The sequence below is a fragment of the Bombina bombina genome, chromosome 9, assembly GCF_027579735.1.
Source record: "Bombina bombina isolate aBomBom1 chromosome 9, aBomBom1.pri, whole genome shotgun sequence".
NCBI classification, from domain to species: domain Eukaryota; kingdom Metazoa; phylum Chordata; class Amphibia; order Anura; family Bombinatoridae; genus Bombina; species Bombina bombina.
In genome coordinates this window covers 109796108-109815882 of record NC_069507.1, presented here as the reverse complement: position 1 = coordinate 109815882, position 19775 = coordinate 109796108, and the positions used below count along the sequence as shown (strand labels likewise).

Genomic DNA, 19775 nt, shown 5'->3' with positions numbered 1-19775 from the left:
CTTACTACACAAAAGACTGGCAGCTGTGCCAGATGTTCAAGCTTTTGTTCAGGCTCTGGTTAGGATCAAGCCTGTTTACAGACCTTTGACTCCTCCCTGGAGTCTAAATCTAGTTCTTTCAGTTCTTCAAGGGGTTCCGTTTGAACCCTTACATTCCATAGATATTAAGTTACTATCTTGGAAAGTTTTGTTTTTGGTTGCAATTTCTTCTGCTAGAAGAGTTTCAGAGTTATCTGCTCTGCAGTGTTCTCCTCCTTATCTGGTGTTCCATGCAGATAAGGTGGTTTTGCGTACTAAGCCTGGTTTTCTTCCTAAAGTTGTTTCTAACAAAAATATTAACCAGGAGATAGTTGTACCTTCTTTGTGTCCGAATCCAGTTTCAAAGAAGGAACGTTTGTTACACAATTTGGACGTTGTCCGTGCTCTAAAGTTCTATTTAGAGGCTACTAAAGATTTCAGACAAACATCTTCCTTGTTTGTTGTTTATTCTGGTAAAAGGAGAGGTCTAAAAGCGACTTCTACCTCTCTTTCCTTTTGGCTTAAAAGCATTATCCGATTGGCTTATGAGACTGCCGGACGGCAGCCTCCTGAAAGAATCACAGCTCACTCCACTAGGGCTGTGGCTTCCACATGGGCCTTCAAGAACGAGGCTTCTGTTGACCAGATATGTAAGGCAGCGACTTGGTCTTCACTGCACACTTTTGCCAAATTTTACAAATTTGATACTTTTGCTTCTTCGGAGGCTATTTTTGGGAGAAAGGTTTTGCAAGCTGTGGTGCCTTCCGTTTAGGTGACCTGATTTGCTCCCTCCCTTCATCCGTGTCCTAAAGCTTTGGTATTGGTTCCCACAAGTAAGGATGATGCCGTGGACCGGACACACCAATGTTGGAGAAAACAGAATTTATGCTTACCTGATAAATTACTTTCTCCAACGGTGTGTCCGGTCCACGGCCCGCCCTGGTTTTTTAATCAGGTCTGATGAATTATTTTCTCTAACTACAGTCACCACGGTACCATATGGTTTCTCCTATATATATTTCCTCCTGTCCGTCGGTCGAATGACTGGGGTTGGCGGAGCCTAGGAGGGATCATGTGACCAGCTTTGCTGGGACTCTTTGCCATTTCCTGTTGTGGAAGAGAATATCCCACAAGTAAGGATGATGCCGTGGACCGGACACACCGTTGGAGAAAGTAATTTATCAGGTAAGCATAAATTCTGTTTTTACCTCTGCCCATGAAACCCAAAATCCTTCTTTCAGGATTTAGGTAGAGCATACAATTTTAAACAACCTTCCAGCAGCAATGCACTACTGGGAGCTGCCTGAACACATCAGATGTGCCAAAGACAAAAGACACATAGGAGCAGCTAGTTCCCAGTAGTGCATTGCTGCTGCTGAGCACATCTAGGTATGCTTTTCAACAAAGGATACCAATAGAGTGAGGCAAATTCGATAATGGAAGTAATTAGAAAGTTGTTTAAAATTGCATATTCTATCTATCTGAATCATGAAAGATTCATTTTGACCTTAAAGGGACAGTTTACTCCAGATTTTTTTATTGTTTAAAAAGATAGATAATCCCTTTAATTACCCATTCCCCAGTTTTGCATAACCAACACGGTTATATTCATATATTTTTTACCTCTGTGATCACCTTGTATCTAAGCCTCTGCAGACTGCCCCCTTATTTCAGTTGTTTTGACAGACTTGCGTTTTAGACAATCAGTGCCATGTAACTCCATGGGAGTGAGCACAAAGTTAGCTATATGAATGTTAGCTATATGGTACACATGAACTAGCAATGTCTAGCTGTGAAAACCTGTCAAATGCATTCAGATAAGAGGCGTCCTTCAAGGTCTTAGAAATTAGCATATGAGCCTTCCTAGGTTTAGCTTTCAACTAAGAATACTAAGAGAACAACGCAAATATGATGATAAAAGTAAATTGGAACTTTGTTTAAAATTGCACACCTTTTCTGAAGCATGAAAGTTTAATTTGGACTTTATTGTCCCTTTAATGATATAGGGGCCGAATTATCAAGCTCCATAACTTGTCTGCCTGCCTTAAGGCTGCGGGCATTAATCCACCCAATCCTATACAATCAGGTTGATTGACATCCCCTGCTAGCGGTTGATTGGCCGCAAATCTGCAGGGGGCAGCATTGCACAAGAACTGCTTGTGCAATGATAAATACCGACAGCGTATGCTGTCGCCATTTATCGATGTGCGGCGGACATGATACGCTACATCGTATCATGTCCACTCGCACTTTCATAAATCGGCCCCATAACCTGAAGTTCACAGTTATTTTTTTTAGTTCACTATTTTACCTTCTGTCTCATACTGTCTTTTAGGATTTCTTTTTGCACTCTAAAGCAATATGCTTCTTTTGAGTATTGATGATATTGTTTTATTTTTTTTTCTTGCCCCATTGATACGGTCTATATTTTCCTAATTGATTATTTTGTTTTGTATTAAACGCACACTAACAAATTGTATACGTACTGCACAGAATAGGCAAACCAATCTTATGTTGTCTTTGTTGGACAATGAATAAATATATGTGGCTCAATATATGAGATGTCCTGAATTAAATTATTGTTTCTAATTACTATTCCTAGGAATTTTCCCGATTTCATAAAGAAATTACACCCATGTTTGATGGACTTCAGAATAACCGGGTTCAATGGAAATCCCAAGCTGATGTATACGATGAAAAGATGAAAGCTTTAGAAGAGTTAAAGAAAAAAGAAGAAAATAATATTGAACCACAGAAAGGTTGGTACCTTTTCAGATGTATAAAATTATTCATGGTAAGAAGATTCTATATATTAAAATACTATCATATTCAGTATTTTATAACTGTGGTGGCCGACTTCAGTCCTCATGATCAACGCAAGGACCTGGAGTTTAAGGTGATACATTCTGGAACTGGTGTAAGTTAAATACAGTCACTTCTGAGCTTAACCTCAGGCAACCCCATTCTAGATGTAACATTGACAAAGGTCCCATATGATGGCTAAAGTATTAATTTGGATAGAACATACAATTTTAAAAAACTTTCCAATTTACTTCTATTATCAAATTAGGCTTTATTATCTTGTTATCCTTTGCTGAAGGCGCAGTAATGCACTAATGGCAGCTAGCTGAACACATCTAGTTAGCCAATCACAAGAGACAAACGTGTGCAGGCACCAATCAGCAACTAGCTCCCACTAGTGTAGGATATGTGCGTATTCTTCTTCAACAAGGGATACCAAGTGAAAAAAGTACATCTGAAAATACAAGGGAATGTAAAAGTGTATTAAAATTCTAAATTATGGGGCGGAGCTAAGCCACGCAAGGAGATGGCTGCCTGAATCCTCAGCTCTTAGGCCCTGCCAAAAACCTATAATCTCTGGGGTGGCAATTTTAGACCTAAGACCATAAATATCCTTATGGAGATCTAAGAAAACATCAGGCATAGTATGCACCTGAAAATGGGCTGTGTAACATGACATTCCCGGTGCATCAACAATCCTTGTAACCTGGGCCCATCATGCTCGCCTTGGCGCGATGCACAGATCTAAACAGGACACACTTTAACTCAAGGCGGCTCATCTTAAGACCTGCGGAAATAGGAATTCTCTGCTCTAAGAGAGGCAAACACCCACCGGAATTCAAACGGTGATCGGCTAATGCCCTCACGCGCTTGAGACCTGACAACAGCCTGAGATCGCAGACGGCAGCCTCAAGTAGATCAGTACACAACAGGATATGCCTGATGACACCGTGGTGCCACAATCCCAATAAGGGCAAAGCTAGATACAGTGGCTGTGACTTTTGCCACCTCCTTTAACATAGTCCTAACGCCACTGCAGGTCTGCTATAAACTACGGACTTGCAGCAAAAGGGCCAACCATGACTCGGTGTGGACTCAAAGATGCGAATGGATATGATCTCAACTTATCAAAATCAGCTACCCGCCTTCCAGTTTTTGCAAGGAATCACATCCTACAAGAGTGCCTTGAACTGATGGTGCCTCCTAACAGAAGGGGAACTGGTTAAAGCTGCAGGTTGCCGTCACTCGGACCGCTGGCGACCCCCTTATTGGCAGCAAGGCCATAGTGGAACTTAGTAAGACTTTGGGACCTGGGAAGTCACGCTGCTAAGATCTAAGTCTGCTAAAGAGCTAATGTAGACCTAGAGATCTGAATAATATAAACCTTCATTAATTAACAGAACAGTTGGCTATGAACAGTTAACACACGGTTAACGCAATAGTTTTAATAATGTTTTCACGTTACTGTTGTTAAAGTGTACTGCCTATGTCAGAAGGGTAGAAGTTGAGTACTCATAGTCAGAGGAGATTTTTAAAGTCTATTTCCTGTGTTGGGGGATGTGTTACTTCCATACTATACAATACTGCAGTATCCCATATATCTGTCTTCTGTAGATAGAAAAAGATAGTGGTAGGCTCCACTGCCAGCGGCCGGGTCAGGGGAGTCTCTATATCAAAACTGATATCTTTGCAGAAGTAGGTACATATCCCGGTATACGTGCTATAGTACCCAGCCATTATTGTCACACATATAGCCCACTATACATAATGCTGGGGTCATATACTGTATATACAACTTTTCCTAGATAATATGCCTGTGCTACCACAAATTTTTTGCTGCCCCATCACTTTAAGTGACCCAAATTAAAACCCAAATGGTAATTATAGTCACTGGAACACACAATTATTACTAACTAAAGGTACCCCTACTTAGAAATAATTTCAGCCAACTATTTGGGTTATCGTACCAATATATTGTTTGGCAATATGTTATTACTAATATATTCCTCATAAAGTCAAGTTGTTCTCTATTATTTCCTTCCTAACTTAGCCGAGATCCAAAAGTGGCCTATGGTTTTATTTAGAAGGCTTTCATATTGATTGGCACTCAGGCTACTTGCAATTTATATTATATGTGTTATAATTTTGTGAAGCTTACTGGGTTGTGACCCATATTACTCTTGCATCGGATTATGTGTAAATTTTCATACTTATACTGTAATATCTTCTCTATTCTTTCCTACTAAACCAAAGTTGATTTGCTAGAACATTTATATTTATGATACTAGCGTTAAACAAAGTAATGTATATAACTATACTCAGCTGCAGTGCTAGGTACAGTGTGTGTTCGGTACTGATTGTGCTAAATACGGAGTATGTTAGGTACAGTAGGTACTTGGTATTGAGAGTGCTAGGTATAATGTGTGCTAGGTACGGTTCATACTACTGTATGTGATAGATACTGTGTGTGCTAGGTACTGTGTGCGCTAGGTGCGGTGTGCGCTAGGTACTGTGTGTGCTAGGCGCTGTGTGTGCTAGGCGCAGTGTGTGCTAGGGGCTGTGAGTGCTAGGTGCTGTATGTGCTAGGTACCGTATGTGCTAGGTACTGAATGCGTTAGGTACTGTATGTGCTAGGTACTGTATGTGCTAGGTACTGTATGTGCTAGGTACTGTATGTGCTAGGTACTGTTTGTGCTAGGTACCGCATGTGCTAGGTACTGTATGCGCTAGGTACCGCATGTGCTAGGTACTGAATGCGTTAGGTACTGTATGTGCTAGGTACTGTATGTGCTAGGTACAGTGTGTGCTAGGTACTGTATGTGCTAGGTACTGTATGTGCTAGCTACTGTATGTGCTAGGTACTGTGTGTGCTAGGTAATATATATGCTAGATACTGCTTGTGCTATGTACTGTATGTGCTAGGTTCTGTATGTGCTAGGCACTGTATGTGCTAGGTACTATATATGCTAGATACTGCTTGTGCTAGGTACTGTATGTGCTAGGTACTGTATGTGCTAGGTACTGTATGTGCTAGGTACAGTGTGTGATAGGTACTATATATGCTAGATACTGCTTGTGCTAGGTACTGTATGTGCTAGGTACTGTATGTGCTAGGTACTGAATGCGCTAGGTACTGTATGTGCTAGGTACTGAATGCGCTAGGTACTGTATGTGCTATGTACTGTATGTGCTAGTTACAGTGTGTGCTAGGTACTGTATGTGCTAGGTACTGTATTTGCTAGGTACTGTATGTGCTAGGTACTGTATGTGCTAGGTACTGTATGTGCTAGTTACAGTGTGTGCTAGGTGCTGTATGTGCTAGGTGCTGTATGTGCTAGGTACTGTATGTGCTAGGTACTGTATGTGCTAAGTACTGTATGTGCCAGGTTCTGTATGTGCTAGGTACTGTATGTGCTAGGTACTGTATGTGCTAGGTACTGAATGCGCTAGGTACTGTATGTGCTAGGTACAGTGTGTGCTAGGTGCTGTATGTGCTAGGTGCTGTATGTGCTAGGTGCTGTATGTGCTAGGTACTGTATGTGCTAGGTACTGTATGTCTGTGCCAGGTTCTATATGTGCTAGGAACTGTATGTGCTAGGTACTGAATGCGCTAGGTACTGTATGTGCTAGGTACTGTATGTGCTAGTTACAGTGTGTGCTAGGTGCTGTATGTGCTAGGTGCTGTATGTGCTAGGTACTGTATGTGCTAGGTACCGTATGTGCTAGGTACTGAATACGTTAGGTACTGTATGTGCTAGGTATAATGTGTGCTAGGTACTATATACGCTAGATGCTGCTTGTGCCAGGTACTGCTTGTGCTGGGGGCTGTGTGTTAGGTACTGCTTGGGCTGGGTGCTATGTGTGCTAGGTATAATGTGTGCTAGGTACTATATACGCTAGAGACTGCTTGTGCTAGGTACTGTGTGAGACCATGTGCGGATCCGTCTAAACTTGACATTGAGCAAGGATATTTGTTCATTTTTCATTGGTATGGAGGGACTATCCTCACAATAGCACATGAGTTATACTCTTAATGACATGACAACTTGCTAGTCTGATCAGATAAACTCTTTATATGTGTGCTAGGTACGGTTTGTGCTAGATACAGTGTGTGCTGGGTACTGCTTGTGCTGTTTACTGTTTGTTCTCGGTACACTGGGTGATAGACGCTGTCTGGGCTAGGTACTGTTCATGCTAGGTACTGTTCGTGCTAATAACTGTTCATGCTAGGTACTATTTGTGCTAGGTACTGTCTGTCCTAGGTACTCTGTGTGTTAGGTGCTGTGTGTGCTAGGTGCTGTGTGTGCTAGGTGCTGTGTGTGCTAGGTGCTGTTTGTGCTAGGTGCTGTTTGTGCTAGGTGCTGTTTGTGCTAGGTGCTGTTTGTGCTAGGTGCTGTTTGTGCTAGGTACTGTATGTGCTAGGTACTGCTTGTGCTACTTACCGGATGTGCTAGGTAATGTCTATGCTAGGCACTGTTTGTTTGTTTTCGGGTGCCGTTTGTGTCGGATACTGTTTGTGCCGGGTACTGTGTGTTCTAGGTACTGGTTGTGCTAGATATGGTGTATGTTAAGTTTAGTGTTTACTAGGTACAGTCTTAAGCTCTTTTAGTGACACTCTAATCCATGCATCCTCCTGCCTCATGTTGCTAAATATTGTTGTTTTAGATTATTTTAATAGTATGTCGAGAGATCAATATAATACTATGTGTCACTGGAATATACTCTCCTCCTGAAGTACAAAAGCTTTTTGTTCTGAGAGCCTCTATCTGTCTATCTCACATATACCTTATTCTGACTTTTGGAGTACTAAACTTAATTTCTATGCACTAGCTCCACCCCCCCCCCATTCTGATCCTACATCAGGGTTCAATCTAGGTGAACTAACTTCACCACAAATTCCCTCATTTTACCCATTCCTCCCATTACCCCTTTCCCAAAAAATTTGTATTAAAGAAGTGTGAGTTCCCAATGGTCAGATTTATATTGGTTTCTTTAACCCCTTAACGACACGAGTCATACAGGGTATGTCACACACAACCTGGTCTATAAAGACCAGCGACATACCCTGTACGACTTTGGGGATTAAGGCGGCTGGAAGAGGGGGGCGGGGTTGTCTGGAGCGCGCGCATGCACGGGGAGCGGCGGGCGGACGTGTGCACGGGGAGGGAGCGGGTGGGAACTGCTATACTACAGAAAAAAGTTGATTGATAAGTGGGAGACGGGGGGAACAGCAGACAATGTTAATTGTAAGGAATCTGGGAGGGGGTGGTGGTTTGTCTATGGGGGGGGGGGGGAAGCTACACTACAGAAGAAAAAAAAAATATATAAAAAAAGGGATTTTTTTCTAAACTGGGTACTGGGTACAGCTGCCAGTACCCAAGATGGCTCCCAGTAAGGTAGAGGGGGAGGGTTAGAGAGCTGTTTGGGGGGGATCAGGGAGGTTGGGGGCTAAGGGGGATCCTACACAGCAGCATATCTAAATATGCTATACAATTTTATTTTTATTTTTTAAATATACCTTTTATTTTAGTACTGGCAGACTTTCTGCCAGTACTTAAGATGGCAAGGACAATTGTGGGATGGGGAGGGAAGAGAGCTGTTTGGGAGGGATCCTGGGGTGTGATGTGTCAGGTGGGAGGCTGATCTCTATTCTAAAGCTAAAATTAACCTTGCAAGCTCCCTACAAGCTACCTGATTAACCCCTTCACTGCTGGGCATAATACACGTGTGATGCACAAGCTGTTTGTAAATTATTTCAGTGAGAAACCTAAAATTGTGAAATATTTTACGTTTTTTTTTATTTGATCGCATTTAGCGGTGAAATGGTAGCATTAAATATACCAAGATGGGCCTAGATCAATACTTGGGGTTGTCTACTACACTACACTAAAGCTAAAATTAACCCTAGACGCTCCCTACATCCTCCCTAATTAACCCCTTCACTGCTGGGCATAATACACGTGTGATGCACAGTGGCATTTAGCAGCCTTCTAATTACCAAAAAGCAACGTCAAAGCCATATAAGTCTGCTATTTCTGAACAAAGGGGATCCCAGAGAAGCATTTACAACCATTTATGCCATAATTGCACAAGTTGTTTGTAAATTATTTCTGTGAGAAACCTAAAGTTTGTGAAAAAAATTGTGAGAATGTGAACATTTTTTATTATTTGATCGCATTTGGCGGTGAAATGGTGGCATGAAATATACCAAAATGGGCCTAGATCAATACTTTGGGTTGTCTTCTAAAAAAAAATATATACATGTCAAGGGATATTCAGGTATTCCTGACAGATATCAGGGTTCCAATGTAACTAGCGCTCATTTTGAAAAAAAAGTGCTACTTGTATTTATTGCCCTATAACTTGCAAAAAAAGCAAAGAACATGTTAACATTGGGTATTTCTAAACTCAGGACAAAATTTAGAAACTATTTAGTATGGTTGTTTTTTGGTGGTTGTAGATGTGTAACAGATTTTGGGGGTCAAAGTTAGAAAAAGTGTGTTTTTTTCAATTTTTTCCTCATATTTTATAATATTTTTAATAGTAAATTATAAGATACTAGTCCTAAAGCCCGTTCACATGGGCCATTTTTTGCAGTACAGTGGTCCCACCCCTTGCGTTCTCTCCCTCCCACTCTCTTTTGCTTTCTCTCTCTCCCCCTCTCTTTTGAGCTCTCTCCCTCTCCCTCCTCTCTTTTGCGCTCTCTCTTCCCCCCTCTCTTTTGCACTCTCTCTCTCCCCCCCTCTTTTGCGCTCTCTCTCCCCTCTCTCTATCTCCCCTCTCCCTCTCTCTCTCCATCTCCCCTCTCTCTCTCTCCCTCCCCTCTCTCTCGCTCCCCTCTCTCTTACTCTCTCCCTCTCTCTTTCTCTCTCTCTCTCCCCTCTCTCTCTTTCCCCCCTCTCTCAACCTCTCTCTCTCTCTCTCTCTCAATCCCCCATCTCTCTCTCCTCTCTCCCCCCCTCTCTCTCTATCTCCCCCCTCTCTCTCTCCCTCCTCTCTCTCCCCTCTCTCTCTCTCCTCTCTCTATCTCCCCCCTCTGTCTCTCTCTCCCCTCTCTCCTCTCCCCCCCCCTCTCTCTCTCCTCTCTCTCCATCCTCTCTCTCCCCCTCTCTATCTTCCCCCTCTGTCTCTCTCTCCCCTCTCTCAATCTTCCCCCTCTCTCTCTCCTCTCTCTCTCTCCCTACCCTCTCTCTCCTCTCTCTCTCTCCCCATCTCCCCCCTCTGTCTCTCTCTCCCCTCTGTCTCTCTCTCCCCCCCTCCCCTCTCTCTCCCCCCCTCTCTCTATCCATCTCCCCCCTCTGTCTCTCTCTCTCCCCCCCTCTCTCTCCCCCCCTCTATCTCTCTCCACATCTCCCCTCTTTCTCTCTCCCCTCTCTCCATCTCCCCCCTCTCTCTCTCTCTCCTCTGTCTCTTTCTCTCCTCTTGATCTCTCTCTCCCTGACATTAGTTTTCTCCTAAAGTGACACTTACTGTATTTTATTCTATTAAGGTGTTTCCAATGATTTTTATACCATCTGCGCTGGAAAATGTTTCTTTATCTTTCACCTTCAATTGAAGTAGCTGGTTTGTTCACGGAAACCCCAACCCCTAATGAAAATTTCAGATTGGCCTTTGTGTATAAAGAGATATTTGATAAAAAGATTACTCCTCCCGTAGGCTTAGCCCATTTGAATAAGTATGTTCTTGAGAACGGTAGGTGGTGGCTTTGATAATCAAAATTAGCTATTTCAAATATCAAAATAAACATAAGCGAGACATTTCCCTTACAGTTCATACTCTGCTGCTGGTAACACAAGGGAAAAATTATTTTAGAGTACAGTATTCATTTAAAGGAAATCGGAAACTTAACCAATTATGGGCTAGATTATTAATGGCGTGGAAACAGTTGCGCGCAAGCATTATCAGGTTTATCACATCCATTTATTTGCGTTGGGAGCAGCACATATTACAAGTTGAAAGTAAACACGATTGCTTGAGTGCAATTGAATTTAATGCGCGTCGGGTTAGCGTGACCTCAGAGCTATGGATAACTGTTACACTTGAATAAAAAAGTTGCACAAAACACAAACAATATTTGAAAAAAGGATCCACCAAGGAAACAATGTTGATGTAGAATAAAACTTCACTTTTATTGTAAAAAATCAAGTAAAACAGTCATGAAGACAATCAGGGGGACAATCACAAGGAGAAGAGTGTAAGCAAGCTGCTTACACGTTTCGGCCACACCTGGCCGTAATCATAGCCTGCTGGTTACCTGCTACCTGTGTTCTTTAAAAATAGTAAAACCAATGCTTATTGGCTAATACAGAAAACACTCCTCTCTGACTATGCTATATAATGATAATCATAAAGATGGATGAATGGACAAATTGATGAAATACATGAAATACACAGCAGGGCATAATATTATTAGCAATGGTCTTGTTATATATATATATATATATATATATATATATATATATATATATATACAATGTTAAACATTGTATGTATAAAGGGAACAAACTGATAATTTATTCCCAATAATTAATGAGATCATAATCTGAATTAAAACCATGGGGAAAGCGTGTATTTAACTTAAAGACAAAATAATTAGATAGTTGAGCAAGATCACATGCTCAACTATCTAATTCTTTTGTCTCCACGTCCACGAGTGAGAGTTACCAAATTCAGGGCTGTCACAATTGTTGCAGTACTTATGTGGTTTATTTAATCACTTGTGTCCAATGTTAAATGCAGTACGTGGGTTTAACCACTAGGGATGTCTCCTCCAGAATCAGGGAACACATGTCATCTATTAATGTGGGTAAATATACCACATATATAGTGCAACATTTTGTCAACACACATCACAAAGACCTGACCACGTTCAAGTGGTGTGTTAAAGAACATGTCTACCCCCATGGGTGGTGGCAACAGACTTAAATTGCTAAACAAACGTGAGATGTTTTGGATCTTTAAGTTAAATACACACTTTCCCCATGGTTTTAATTCAGATTATGATCTCATTAATTATTGGGAATAAATTATCAGTTTGTTCCCTCTATACATAAAATGTTTAACATTGTGTGTGTATATATATATATATATATATATATATAAAACAAGACCATTGCTAATAATATTATGCCCTGCTGTGTGTTTCATCAATTTGTCCATTCATCCATCTTTATGATTATCATTATATATAATGGAGAAATGAGATGTCAGTAATCTATTTCGTATGTATTTATATTGAGATATATATGTATGTATGTTTATTTATTTATTTAATGATATAATGATTTGTTGATATAATGAATTTATCGTATATTGTTATTTATTCTATTATATATATGCATATATACTTATGAAGTTAATATATCTATTCAGTCTACACATTACTAGTTCCCAGTGTGCCTTTAAATAAGTGCTAATAGATATGTATAGTCAGAGAGGAGTGTTTTCTGTATTAGCCAATAAGCATTGGTTTTACTATTTTTAAAGAGCACAGGTAGCAGGTAACCAGCAGGCTATGATTACGGCCAGGTGTGGCCGAAACGAGTAAGCCGGTTGCTTACACTCTTCTCTTTGTGATTGTCCCCCTGATTGTCTTCATGGCTGTTTTACTGGATTTTTTACAATAAAAGTGAAGTTTTATTCTACATCAACATTGTTTCCTTGGTGGATCCTTTTTTCAAATTTTTCCTGCTGTACCCATCTCACACCGAGGACTCACCGTGGGTCTGCATGGGGTTTCTTGACACGACTACTCTACTTGTGACGTAACACGCTATAGCTGCGGATGGTAGCGAGGCAATACTGAGGGCTGTTTGTTTGTGCTCCCGATCGGTTCCAGAGTGTGGACGGATATCGGCGGCTGACTTGGATCAGGGTAAGAGGTACTAAAATCCTCCCCGGTCTGAAGTGGCACTTTCAGCTAACTTTCTTTGAAAGGTAAATCTAGGAGGTTCATATGCTAATTTCTAAGCCCTTGAAGGCCACCTCTTAGCTCAGGGAATTTTGACAGTTTTTCCCCACTAGAGGGTGTTAGTTCATGTGTTTCATATAGATAACACTGTGCTCATACACGTAGAGTTCCTAGGAGCCAGCACTGCTTGGCTAAAATGCGAGTCTATCAAAAGAACTAAAATAAGGGGCAGTTTGCAGAGGCTTAGATACAAGATAATCACAGAGGTAAAAAGTGTATTAATATAACTGTGTTGGCTATGCAAAACTAGAGAATAGGTAATAAAGGGTTATCTATCTTTTAAAACAATTAATATTCTGGTATAGACTGTTCCTTTAAATAAAAGTATGCTGGTTTCTGAAAGGCCACTATAGAGAACACTGACCGATATCAAACAAAATAATGATCCTTCTTCAAAGGGTTGTCAGCTTGCCTTTGCTATTGTTGGCTATGCTTCGATGGATTTGCTGAGCGCGTATACAGCCTCAGGGGTCGTTTTTTCATCTCAGATATTTCTGGCCAGTAACTTCATGCTGCGACTCACTTGGTTATCTTACATCTCCCAACTTGCCCCATGAGAGATACTTGTTTGTACTTCAGTTATTACAGATGCTGCAAGAATTTGATTAAGATACTTTTTCTAGGTATCTTTAGGTTGGGCTGTTTTCTATTTTATTTATTTTTTTCAATTAGATTAAAGCTTCTAAAACTAACTCCAGTTAAAAACAGAACAGTTTTAGAGATTGCTTGATGAATAAATTATCTTTTTCTTAAGCAGGGAGATTGATCGACGAGATGGCAATGAGTGTATAGCTGCTGAGATCTGTATGTACCATAGGTATAACATCTGTTTCTACTTTCTGACTGCAAAGGATAACAGTCCTTCTGTCAGGCCTTAAAGGGACACTGAACCCAATTTTTTTCTTTCATGATTCAGATAGAGCATGAAATTTTAACTTCCTAATTTATTCCTATTATCAATTTTTCCTCATTCTCTTGCTGTTTTTATTTGAAAAGCAGGAATGTAAAGCTGTTGGTATCTTTATTTGAGAAGCAAGAATGTAAGCTTAGGAGCCCGCCCATTTTTGGTTCAGCACCTGGGTAGCCCTTGCTGATTGGTGACTAAATGTAGCCACCAATCAGCAAGCGCTACCCAGGGTGCTGAACCAAAAATGGGCCGGCTCCTAAGCATAGATTACTGCTTTTCAAATAAAGATAGCAAAAGAATCAAGAAAAATTGACAATATGAGTAAATTAGAAAGTCGCTTAAATGTTCTATCTGAATCATGAAAGAAAAAATGTGGGTTTAGTATCCCTTTAAATGAATACAACATGATTCTGGAGACTGGTCTACAGTTGTACTTTTTACTAGTTTAGTACATCTGGAAATCTCTTCTATAGGGAATTGACAATTTAAATTTGAGACGGTTATAATTCCACTTTTAAGGATCTTTTGTGTCAGAAATATACTAAGTTTACCATTATGTATTTGACTTCTTACTAAATATACCAATGTGCTGAACCTGATACATAATAAGTTCAGAAGGGGATTTACTACAGTGGTATGTAGACTTTATGGAGATGGGACCTAATATTTAGGAATTTTGTCAAGGTTGTCTGCTTGTTCATGTGATGAACATAATAAAATGTGTGCTTGCAAGTATTGTGCTACAATACTCTAATAATCTTGGTGGCCCTTTAAAGCTTCTGAAGTGGGTATTGCTGTGCCCTGACCATTGGTCTGGTGATAGGCCTAATCTAATTGGATGATTCCATTGTATTGAGTGAAAAAAGAAAGCACTATAAACTGGTAATGTTTGTCTAGGAAAGTAAATCGGAGATATTGGTAGTGATCTTGATTAATCAGAATGTGAAGGTACGCATCCTTCAGCTCTATGGTAGTCATGAATTGTCCCTGAAGCACAAGGGAAAGGATTGATCTGATGGTTTCCATCTTGAAAGACAGAACCCTTATGAATTTGTTGAGACATTTCAGATCTAAAATAGGACTAAAGGTTCCTTCCTTCTTTGGAACAATGAAGATGGTAAAAGCCTTTTCCTCTCTCTCCGAGCAATAACCCCCATATATTCTAGATCCGCTACACAACGTAGAAACGCCAATCTCTTTCCAGGTTTCCTTAAACTCTGAACAGAAGAAACCTGTCCCTCTGGGGATGGGAACGGAAGCCGATTCTGTACCCTTGAGACACGATGTCCAGAACCCAAGGTCCCTGGTTGGACCGAGCCCAAGCCCCTTGAAACAGGCACAATCTGCCCCCTACCTGGTAGAATTCCAGGTTGCGGGCCGCCCCTTCATGTGGTCTTGGTGTGAGAGACTGATTTCTTAGCATGCTTATTCTTGCCCCAAGTTGGGTTTGGCTTCCAGGTACCTCTGTTCGTCTCTGTTTTATTCTGGGGAGAACCTCTCTGTGACTTCTTCTGACAAAAGGAGCAAAATCACCTGTAGTTTAGTTTGGCCTCGCTTTCTTATCCTGTAACAGGAAGGATCCCTATCCACCTGGGACAGTTGAAATGATAGAATCTAGGCCAGACCCTAATAGAGTCTTACCCTTGAGAAAGTAGTTTAGATTTAAAAACCATATCAACCGACCATGGCTTCAGCCACAGAGCCTGTCTGGCCAACACAGCAAAACTAGTATTCTTTGCATTAATGCGGACTATCTGGATTACTGCATCTCAAATGAAAAAAATTGCGGTCTTAAGAGCATAAATACGGTCTTGTATCTCTTCTAATATAGATTCAAACGAAATTAGCTCAGATATCAAGTCACACCAGAAAGCACTGCAACAATAGTGACTGCTGGCTGGAAAAGCAAACCTCCTTGAAGGAGAATTCTTCTCAGGTAGCCCTCCAATTTTCTGTCCTTTGGATCTCTAAAGGGGGTACTATCCTCTAGAGGAATAGTAGTACCCTTAGCCAGTGTTGAAATCGCAACGTCGACTTTAGGGACTGTATTCTACATTTCCATGAGATTCAGGAAAAGGGAATCATTTTTTAAAATTTGGAGGGGGAGAAAAGGGGATGGATGCCAGGCTACTCCCATTCCTTTGAAAAAATATCTGACACCTAGAAAGGAACTGGAAAATTTTCAGAAGCCTTGACCTTGGGCTTAAAAATAATATCTATTTTCTGTACCTGTTTCTCCTCCACATGCTTTGTCTCACTCACTCCTAAGGTAGTGAGCACCTCCCTGAGTAAAAAGTGTTCTACCTTAAACCTTAAGGTAAGATCCTCCATGTCCTTATTGGATTCCTCAGCTGAGTCAGAGGATGACAATTCACCTTCTGTACTAGACAGAGACTCTTCTACATCAGATACCTGTGACTGTCTGACAGCGGAGTCCAACAGAACTGATGGTTCTGTACACGGAAGAGCAATTTTCTTGTTTTCTCTTGCGTCTACTTTCAGATGGTATAGCGCTGAGAGCTGCTGTAACACAAGATTGCAATTGGGTTGTAAAATCAAGTGGAAAAAGACTATGATCAGGTTGTGCTAGGGGAACAGGATCATAATTTTTAGAGCCAAACAATACCTGCTTAGGGTGTAGTATTGGCATTTGAGAGTATACAGGAGTATGTCGCACTAGTCATGATAGAGCACTAACAGTAGATGGAGAGACTGTGGGAATCTGAGCACTAGGGCCCCCAGAATGGAACTGGAGTATTGCTGCCAAACATGCACTGCAAAGTTGCGCACGTGGGCAAACTAAATGTAACTTACAAAGCATACATTTATTTGCGTCTAATAGTATGTTATTTAGCTCCTGGTCAGTCTCAAGAGATTCATTCTCCATTCTAGTCCCATTTAAAATACAGTTCACTGGCTAACAGCATTAGTAACTATTCTGAGCAAAAGAAACCCATTAATTAACGGTTCTCCACTAGACAGATAGGGATAAAAAGCTCAGTGTGAGGTGTCTTACCACCTCCAGTACCAGATGGCTTCCAGAATTGCCACTCCAGTGTGAGCCGAAGCGCCAAGAGGTCTTTAGTGTGGAAATGCAAACAGGATGAGGGCGGAGCGCATGTCCATTGCTTATGTGGCGGGAAAAATTTAACCCTGACTGCTCTAAGTCAAAACCGCAGAGAGAAGCAGCGACAGCAGCATGCACCGTGTCTGCAGCAGTGGGCCACGTACCACTGCCCTTAGATGTAATAAAAGAGAGGGAATCCTATAATACCCCGCAATCCTGTGATTCTGTCAGCTCCTGAACTTCCTATTTTAATGCTCTGTTTAGGGTGTCTTTGCCTCCTCCTGGTGGCCAGGTGATGTATTTCCCATTTGTAAGAATATGAATTTGTGGATTCTCACTACCATTAGAAATATATATATATATATATATATTGCGACCAATTATAACACAATGAGGTTGTAGGGAATGCAAATCTGAGCTTAACTGCAAAATTTCAATCACATTCATTGTCATTCCAAAGCTATAAATATTAAAAAAAAAAAGTTTTGATAAAAAATACTCCAACTTCTATGGCTACACGAAACACAGCAACACAGCTTTATAATTCCAACATCAATGTCAGTTATAAAGGTTACTTAAATCTTAACAATGTCCATGTTCTATATAAGGAATGGATGATAATACGAATGTCCCCAAATGCGATATTTAATATAAATATAATGGTTTAGGTACAAATAATAAAGAAAAAGTCAGTTTATAAGAAATAACATACAACTGGTGTTTTTTTATTTTAAATGTAACAGTCAAGTTGACCTGGTCAGTTTAACCTCTGTAGATGGCACTGGTCCAAACCTACTGTGAGCACATTTTGTTGAACTGCTATTAAGAAAATAAAGATGCTGTTAAATAAGGACTAACAAATCTGTAAAAATATACAATTTATCTTCCATTTTAGACAGTAATAGTCTCTAAACCTTTCTTCACTATACTATGTGCAGGGTACCATAATAAATCCAAAAGCTACACTTTACTGGACAGAAATAGTAATCCTTTATCAGTTATTGGAAGCGTATACATTTTTTGTATTTTTATGTTAAAATGAAGAGATAAAGGGGTCAATTTATTATAGTGCGAGCGAACATGATACGATATAGCGTATCATGTCTGCTGCACATCGATAAATGCCGACAGCATACGCTCTCGGCATTTATCATTGCACCAGCAGTTCTTGTGACTGCTGGTGCAATACCGCCCCCTGCAGATTCGCCGCCAATCGGCCGCTAGCAGGGGGTGTCAATCAACCCAATCATATTGATTTCTGTCCGCCGCCTCAGAGCAGGCGGACAGGTCTTGGAGCAGCGGTCTGCTTCATATCTTCTGTTTCCTGTGAGCCTTCAGGTTTGCCGGAAACACGGGGCATCAAGCTATGTACAAAGCTTGATAAATATGCCCCAAAGTGTCAACATTCCACAACTAGTTTTTACTTCCATTGCATTCTGTTGTGATGTTTCTAGAACAAAGTAGTATAGAGATCGAAGAGCATCCATGAACCAGCATAATATTTATAGGGACAGTTTAGTCAAAAATAAACTTTCATGATTCTGATAGGGCATGTTATTTTAAACAACTTTCTAATTTACTTTTATAATCAATTTTGCTTTGTTCTCTTGGTATTCTTATTTGAAAGCTAAACCTAGGTAGGCTCATATGCTAATTTCTTAGCCCTTCAAGGCTGCCTCTTATCTAAATGCATTTTGACATATTTTTACAACTAGAGGGAGTTAGTTTATGTGTGCCTTATAGATAAGATTGTGCTCAAGCTCGTGGAGTTACCTAATAGTCAGCACTAATTGGCTAAAATGCAGGTCTGTCAAAACAACTGAAATAAGGGGCAGTTTGCAGAGGCTTAGGTACAAGGTAAAAAGTGTAAAAACCTCACAGAGGTAAAAAGTGTATTAATATAACAGTGTTGGTTATGCAAAACTGGGGAATGGGTAATAAAGGGATTATCTATCTTTTTAACCAATAACAATTCTGGTGTAGACTGTCCCTTTAATTTTATTGTAGAAAGGTGATGAAAAATAAGCATGTAGTTGAATAATAAAATCAGTTGTAGCTAGTTTATACAAATGGCTCACTGAATATGATGTTGTTTAAATGCAGGTTGAAAGTTTCGAAAATAACCTACTATAGGTACATGGTGATATACAGATTTCAAATGTAAAAGTGTAAAAATAAATTTGGGTATATAAAAGTATATAAAAGTCAATGCATTTTTAACAATAATTTAAAAATACAATAGAGATAGGAACAATAAAACTGTTGAATCATATCTTTATAAAATGAGTGTTAAAGTGGGTTGCTTGTTAGGGAAAAGTGTCTATTAGTTTGGTAGGTGCCATCAGGTTTGTTCAAAAAGCTGTCAGAATATCAAATGTATTAAAATGCTATACAACAGTGATTTATAGGATCCAATGTTTAAAAATGGAACCATCAGGTAATTACTAAAAAACAGAAAATAGTAAGGATCATTTGCAATATATTAACATTAATGTTTTCATTATTTCCAGAACTTTTGAAAGAAGATGGAGTGGTCCAAGTCAGGTCAAAAACATGCACAGTTTTGTAGAAGTGAGAAACGTGCCGACAGACTGGACTTTTCTACAAGATAAAACTTTCATACAAGAACGTTTGCAAATCCATGTGATTTTTTAAAATATTGAACAGAAAATGTGATTACTTATTTACTGGAAGTCACAACTTGGAAGAAAAAAAAGAGTTAGGTCTTGGGTAAAACCAGCACATCTTCTTGACATTGAATGCCAAGAGAATGGGTCTTGAAAAAATCAACTAGATTAACTGTAATTAAAATTTGTTGCAAGGTGCTGTTTGTATGATTAATTATAAGGTCTGATATGTGGTATTAACTTAAAGGGACAGTCAAGTCCAAAAAAAACTTTCATGTTTCAAATAGGGCACGTAATTTTAAACAACTTTCCAATTTATTTTTATCACCAATTTTCCTTTGTTCTCTTGGTATTCTTAGTTGAAAGCTAAACCTAGGAGGTTCA

At 40.0% G+C, this 19775-nt stretch overlaps 1 protein-coding gene across 1 annotated transcript in view; it reads left to right on the top strand.

Annotated features, from left to right (window-relative positions):
* PDE6C (phosphodiesterase 6C) overlaps positions 1-15584 on the top strand; it is a 240417-nt gene extending 224833 nt beyond the window's left edge. Inside the window, exons 21-22 of the mRNA XM_053692915.1 lie at positions 2621-2777; positions 15529-15584. Of these exons, the coding sequence (XP_053548890.1) occupies positions 2621-2777; positions 15529-15584 (213 nt within the window). The remainder of the gene's footprint in view (positions 1-2620; positions 2778-15528) is intronic.
* The last annotated feature ends 4191 nt before the right edge of the window (positions 15585-19775 follow it).